Raw genomic sequence first — 7,564 nt, forward strand, 5'->3', positions numbered from 1 at the left:
AGTTTGTCCTGACGCCCAGCAGGGGAGCTGGGCTTTCATCCCCCCATGGTCAGTCCTTGGTGAAGGGTGGCCTGGGGGGATGTAAACCCCTGCACGCTGGGGCAGCTCCTATAGCCAAGGATGTCCCTGGAGAAGAGTCAGGAGCAAAAGGACATGGGAGCCAGAGACAGAGTGCACGGAGACAGGGGAAAGGGACCCAGGGGCGGGGTGTAGCTCACTGTCACTGTTAATTGTGGGGTGACATGGTTGCTCCCCTGTGAGTGGGGACCCCAGCACCCACTCCACGGGAGGCTGTGGGCGCTGCACATTTATTATCAGCTTATTACTTTCCCCTTGTGGGTGACGGCCACCTTGTCCCTCTAGCGTCCTCTGCACCTGCGTCAGGTAGACCTTTCCCAAGAGAAGGCGGCCCTGGGTCAGCTGCACACCGTCCAGGAGGAGGGGGGCTATTCGCTCCCTCTCCCGAAGGGCGCGCTGACCTTGGCCTCCCCAGTTCCAGGGGCCTGGGGACGTCTGAGCAGGAAGGGGGAGGCGTCTGTGACCCTGGAGAGTCTCTGTGCGTGGACGCCACATGACCGGGGCAATGTTGACTTTGTGTGTCGATTGTGTGCTTGCAAACAGAGACGTTTATCCAAGGCCACCTTGTCCCCGCTGCTGGGTGGGAGGCTGAGACCAGGAGGACGGGCCCTGCCCGGCGTGCACCCCTGCCTGCGGCCACCCCAGGATGCCCACTGGGAGACGCTGACCTTCCAAGTAAGAGAAACTCGAGGAAAAGTCTTCTTCTCCCTCCCAACTCTCGGTCGCTCTCCCCTGGGACCTTCACTCCCCACGCAGGTGGGTTCTTGGTGGCTGGGTGGGTGGGCACTTGTGAACGCTCCTGGGGACTTTCTGCAACATTCTGGAAGCCCTTATCCAGTTGCCATGTCCTAGATCTGTTTGATTACTGACTCCATGTCGGGCTCCTACGATCTGAATTCCCACGTGTGCTTGAAATGGTCTTCAATCCTCTGTCAGGGCAAATAAGCCCAGGGCTGAACGTTACCTGAGAGTCTATTCCGCAGACATGCCGGACGCCTGGCCAGGCCACCGGCTGGCGGCTCTCTCTGTGGATGGAGGTGGAAAGGGGTGTTTGCCCCCCAGAGGGCACAGTATGGCACTGGACACTTTCGAGACAGCTTTTGCTGGTCGGGGTGATGCCCGAGCTCCAGGGGTGAGGGCTGGGGGAGGGTGCACGTCGGGGGTTCACCTTGGGTCTGGCCCACGGGGAGCGTCCACACACGTTCACTGGATTGTCATTAGGAAACCGTGAGCGAACGCCGTCTTCCCACTGTCCATCTGACGCTGGGCTCCCTGTCAAAGGCTTTGCATTCACTCCTTAGCTAGAACCTTCTGGAAAGGCTGGGTAGGAGCACATTCTCATTTTGTAGATGAAGGAGAAATTCAGGAACTGGCTTCAGGTGGTCCGCAGCCCTGGAGGCCGCTCAGCTTTCTCCCTGGCTCGGGTACCTGGGGGTGGACCATTTCCCGCTGAGAACTCGGCTGGCCTCCTGCAGCATCCGAGGGCCTGACCTCCAGCTTGCACCCCTTTGCGCTGCAGTACTGGGGAACTGGGGCTGGAGGAGGGGCTGTCTCTTCACCCAAGGGAAACTTGCCTGGGGGAGGCCAGAGATGGACTTGGGGGTGGGCAGCGCCTGCAGAGATGTGTGTGCCCTGGTGTGTGCACACGCGTGCGTGTGCACGGGGCACGGACACGTGCATGTGTATGTTATACGTGCAGGCGTGTGTGTATGTGTGTACACGTGTTCTGGTGTGTGTGTGTGGGTGTGTGTGGCGGGCAGACGCTGGTATTTCAGCAGTGCGGTGGGGACATGTCTGAGGGCGTCCTCTCGGGGGACAGGAAGGCAGTGAGTGACTCCCCGCCCAGGCGCCTTGCTGGTCCCGTGTGGACACGGTCCCTTGGGCCTCATCATGGCCCTTCAAAGCAGAATTGTCACTTGCCTCCCTTTCTGATGAGGTCTGTGGCCCCAAAGGTGAGCCGGTCACTCCGAGGGTCCCTGGTGGGCCCCGGCTTGAGGCCATGAAGGGTGTGAGGGGAGGCCCGCAGGACTGACCCGTCCAGCCTGGGCTGTGGGTGTCCCCCAAGGTCTCTTGGTGGGCTGGTGGGGGCGGTGATCCGGGGGGTCGGTGCTGCCCTTCCTGGGCGATTAAGCAGGTTCCCCTCCTGGGCCGCCGGCGCTGCCCCCGCCCCCAGCCCCGCGCCGCCCACCCCCGCGGGCAGTGTGGGTCTTTGAGATGCTGGCGGCCCGTGTGCTAATTGAGCCGCGCCTGGGGTCGCCTCTGGGCTCCGAGCGACTGATCTCACCTTCTCTCCCCTCTCCTCCCCTTTCATCCGCCCAGCTCCCGCCTGCCCTCCTGCCGGGCTCCCCGGCCCCTCCCGACGGGCCCGCAGCCGCTGGACAGCGCCGGCCTGCAGAAGTGATAGCTAATTGGGCAGAGAAAGGGCCCGATTGTCTGGCGGGCCGGAAGAGCGGGCGTGGGCGGCTGAAAGCACCCGGAGAAGGTGGCCAGCTTCGCCCAGCAGCTGCCGCCGGAGACGTTTGGAGATTACGTCAGCGCCGGGCAGGGGGAGCCTCCCGCCTGGGCCCTGACAATGCGGCCCTTGTCGGCCCCGAGAGCCGCCCGCTCGGGATGAATGGCGCGGGGCCTCTTCTCCAAGGAGGCTGCTCGCCGTCCCCGATCTGTCCTCTCCCGCCGGGGAGGCCCCTGGCTTGGGGCTCAGAGCGGACCGGGTCGGTTAGAGCGGGAGACCCCCGGCTGGACTGAGCGCGCGGCCCAGGCTCCCGGCCGCACGGCTGGCACCTGGCAGACCTGGACCTGGAAGCCGGTGCCCGGCCGGTCCACACACGGACCACGCAGTGGGGGGCGGCCGCTCTGGGGGGCGCCTGCCCTCGGCATGGCCTCCTGGTTCGGGGGGAGCACGGGCCCCGACCCGCTCATTCTCCTGCTGGTCGTCATCCTGCTGGCGCGCTTCATCCTGTGGTCCTGCCTTGGCACCTACATCGATTATAGACTGGCCCGGCGGCGGCCCCGCAAACCCAAGGAGGACTAGGGCCTCTGCCGGCCCGGGGCCTCAAGCTCCAGGCGCCGAAGGGCCGTCCCTCCAGGAGGGTGCTGTCCCAGAGACGGCCTGTCCTGGGGCTGAGGGTGGGCACAGGGAGGGGGAGCAAAGCGGGCACACCACCCCCTGCATCCCGCCCACGGGGCAGAGAGGGACTGGCCCCACCTGGACTGACCAGGGCTGTCCTGGTCACGTCCCCCATCGGGGGATGGGGGGGCCCCCTGCCCGTCTCTCCACCAGGTCTGGTGTCCTGTGTTGAAGTGAGTGATCCTGGGAGTGGGTCTTGCTTTAATACTTTCCCTGCTTCCAATGCTTTATAAACGTGTTTGCAGGAAGAGGTGGGTGTGAGCCAGAGGGGCTGGGTGGAGGGGTTGCAAGGACAGATGTGACCACATCACAAGCCAGCCCTGCCACCAAAAGCCACCCCCTGACTCAGTCTCCTGCAGGGATAAGTAAGCGCAGACAGTGCCCTGGTTTCCCCAGAGCAGACCACTGGGAGAGTCTCAAGACAGACATGAGACTCTGAGTTCAAGTCCAGCTCTGGCTGACTGTGGGCAAACTCTCTTTCCCCATCTCTTAAATGGACGCAATAGTCCCTGCCCCCAGCCCCCACCGAAGGTTATCAGGAGGGTCAGGTAAGGGGTGGGGTGAGCCATCCCCCCCCAATATGCAAACTACAGGACATGTGGAGGACAATTTAATGGAGAAGTCACAGGGCCCAGGGCCCTCTGTTCCTTGGTGCTTTTAAGTGTGCGGCTGAGACACCCCTGAGAAGACGGACAGGCAGAGAAGCTCGACGGGTGCCCAAGAATCCGGCACCCCCTGTGCCCCCTCCTGTCACACCAGCCGGTTCACACCTGACTTAAGGGGCAGCACGTGGTGGCTCGGTGCTTCTCGACCTGGCAGCAGATCTGAATCACCCGGGAGATTTTGACAACACCAGTGGCCAAGTCCCGCAGACCGAGAAGCATCAGCTGATTCAAGACGTTCCTGGGAGGCTGGAGCCTGGTGACACCATTAATTCCAAAAGGACTTGGGTCAGCCTGGAGTCTTAGGTGGCCGTTAGGGGGCTGGAGTTGGTGAGCGGGCACTTGGGCCCCCTTAGCCGGGAGCCGTCCGCCTTGCGGCATCTTGGCAGAAGGGACCACGGGCGTGATTCGTTGAGGCCTGGTACATGGCTATCCTCTGGGCAGTTGTGATAGCCAGTGGCCGAGCAGAACTCGTGTCCCCCCTGTGTAAGGACAACTGGCCACGGGGTCCTGAGGGCTCTTGATCGCCGGGTTCGGGGAGGGGGTGTTCTCATTCTCTTTAGGGAAAATGTCATCCGATTTTCTTTAAAATGACCACGTATGATTTTGCTGATCTCTCTAAGGAAGAGGAATCACATTCGCTGTCATGAGCGTGTACTAGTGGAGGGAGGTTTGCCCGGTATTGCCAGGTTTTAAAACTAAAAGTCCCACGACCTGAGAAACCCCTGTGTCCTGGGCAAAGCAGCCCCTTGGATGGAGGGAGAAGTCAGAGGCTCACATGACACACTCCAGGCTGGCCCATTGCTGAGTGTGTGTGACCTGCGTGTCCACATGGGCATGTAGATTTGAGGTTCACCATTTGGTCCACGAGCTAGAATCCGGGGGCTCTTGCTGGAATCGGGGAGGGGACACACTCTCCTGTTGGGGTTGTCCAGCAGAGGGAATGGAGGTAGCCAACGAAGCTGGAACCACGCGAGAAGGCGGGATTCTGCCAACGTTATCTGAACCCCTTTCCAGTTACATTGACCGATAGATTGTTTTTTTTTTTCCTTTTCCTTAAGCCAGTTTACACTGGTTTCTGTCACTTGCAACTGATGAAATTACTAGTCAGAATTTTGTCAGAATTACTCATCAGAGTACAAGCCCTCTGCATCCACGCATCAACCGTCTATAGCCTCCTGACACATGTCTGACTCAGTGTAGGCACTCGAAACACTGCGGCTGAGTCAAGAGAGGCTGTGTCCTGGTCCCACATAGGCAGAGGTTGTATTCAGCTGCAAGTAACAGACACGTAGTCAAACAGTGACTTAAACAAGAGAAGTTTTTTTTTTTTCTTCTTTTTTTCATTTTTCTTTTACATGTAGCAAGAAGTCTGGCATTTGACATTCCCAGGTTGTGGTATGGCAGCTCCATGATATCATCAAGGACCCAGATCCTTCCATATTTCTGCTCTGCCATCCTTAGCATGAAGCTTTGGTCTTCATGGTTACAAAAAGGCTGCAGCTACTCCAGGCATCTTGAGTGAATTCCAGGCAGGAAGAGAAAGAAAAGGGTGATAGAGAGGGAGAGATATCTGTATCAGGGAAGCAAAGCTTCCCAGAAACCCTTAAATTTATATGCCATAAACTAGAATTATGTCACATGGCATCCCTAGATGCTGAGACATGGTTCCTTGGCCATTCTTTGTCATTGCAGTCTTTATCCAGGACACTATCTTGGGTATTTGTGTGTCTTTAGTGGCATCCTTATGTGCCAGCTTTGCCCTTGTCTGCCATTTAGAAATATCAGCTGTGTTCACCTGTCCTTGGCAGCTCCAGCCTGGAGTCAGAGGGTGGAACTTCTCATGGTTCCTTGGGGTTCCTAAGAATTTGTTCCAGTAAGACAGTCTAAGGATGAAAGGGACTTATTCCTTCTTAGAGATACATGGAGATGCTTCTTTACTCACACCTGGTAGCAACGGACAAAGACTGCAGCACATGGAGGGTAGGCTGTGAATAGCTGATGGCTAAGTGAATGACAGTGATGAGCTGCAGATGGGTAAATGGAGGAGTAGTGCTAGTCGTTAACTCAGTAAGCCTCACTGGGCGCTGGCAACCTCACAACGTGGGAGGCGTCATGGATACGATGTTGAAAGTGAAGTGCCTGCTCTTCAGGTAGCTTGCAGTCTGGGAGGCAAGAAATGGGCAGCTAGACTACAAACGAGTATTAGACCTGCACAAGGCACACGAGGCTATTAACCACTAAGACTGTGGCCAGTGTGAATTAAGTTGTCCTAAAAGTGTAAAACACACACCAGATTTTGAAGGCTTGGCACAGAAAATACTGTAAAATCTAATTAATAATGGTTTTCTACTGATTATACATTGAAATGATAATATTTTGGACACCTTGGGTTAAATAAAATATTACAATTAATCTCACCTGTTTCTCTTAATGCATTTTAGTGTGGCTACTAGAAAATTTAAAATTACATATGTAGCTCACATTTTTTTTTTTTTTTTAATATTGCACAGCACTGCAGCAGGCCTTCATAGTGTAGTGAAAGTGCTATGGTGTGTGAGTGGATTGTGTGTTATAGGAACACAGAAGGGAGCTTCCTGGAGGAGGGGTATTAAGTGATAATGTAACTACAGCATACTAGAACCTATGAGATGCAGCTAAAGCAGTTCTCGGAGGAAAAGTTATGGACTTAAATGCCTTTATTAATAAACATGAATAAAAATTGATGGATTAAGCATATGACTCAATAAATTTAAAAAAGAACAATGGAACAAAGCTAAGAAAGACAGAAGGCAGAAGTAAAGGTAAGAGAGGAAATTAATGTATTAACACTGATAGAATTAACTAATGTATCCAAATCCTGGATTTCTTTCTTTCTTTTTTTAAAAACATTTCTTCTCAATTCCTTTTCTTCTCCTCCTCCTCCTTCTTCTCCTCCTTCTTCTTCTTCCTCTTCTTCTTCTTCCTCTTCTTCTTCTTCTTCCTCATTGTGTTAAAATACACGACATAAAATTTACCATCTTAGCCATTTTTAAGTGGTGTTTTTGAGGGGAAGACACCCAACAATAAAAGGGACATTATTAACCAACCCAATCAAGAAAAAAGGAGAAGGAAACACACACAAAATTAAAAAGCCTATGGGGAAACAACTACAGAGACATGGAAAACTCAATTCCCAGGAAAAAGGTTCTGGCGTATTTGAAGGGTTTTGAGAAGTTGAAAACATAGGGAACACAATTTATAAAAAATGACCCCCAAAGAGATGTAATATCTACACAAATGGATTACCCTTGGAGAAACAAGAAGTTGTCCAAGTCTACCCTCCTTAAAAAAAAAAAGCATAGAGGTCCAGAATGTTTCAGAGGAAGACCCCTTATCACGCCAAAAAAGAACAGGTGATACAACACTACTTAAACTGCTCTAGCACATAAAAGAAGGACAGTTCCCATTTCTTTTTAATGTAGTAAGCATTCATTGATGCCCAAATCCACCAAAGGTAGTACAGAAAGAGAAAACGCATACCAGTGTCACTTAAGAATATTGATGAAAAAATATAAACCATTGAATTAAGCATCATATTAAAGGGATAAAACATGGTGACCAAGTGGAGAGCGTTCCAGGAATGCAAGGATGGTTGAACATCAGAAAATCAATTAATGGGGCTTCCCTGGTGGCGCAGTGGTTGAGAATCTGCCTG

General features: G+C 54.2%; 1 protein-coding gene across 1 annotated transcript; it reads left to right on the top strand.

Moving 5' to 3' along the window:
- Positions 1 to 2,953: 2,953 nt before the first annotated feature.
- SMIM38 (small integral membrane protein 38) lies at positions 2,954 to 3,109 on the top strand. Its single transcript, XM_036860088.1, has one exon. The coding sequence runs from the start codon at positions 2,954 to 2,956 to the stop codon at positions 3,107 to 3,109; it is 156 nt and encodes a 51-aa protein (XP_036715983.1).
- Positions 3,110 to 7,564: the final 4,455 nt, after the last annotated feature.

This window comes from Balaenoptera musculus, chromosome 8 (assembly GCF_009873245.2).
Source record: "Balaenoptera musculus isolate JJ_BM4_2016_0621 chromosome 8, mBalMus1.pri.v3, whole genome shotgun sequence".
NCBI lineage: Eukaryota > Metazoa > Chordata > Mammalia > Artiodactyla > Balaenopteridae > Balaenoptera > Balaenoptera musculus.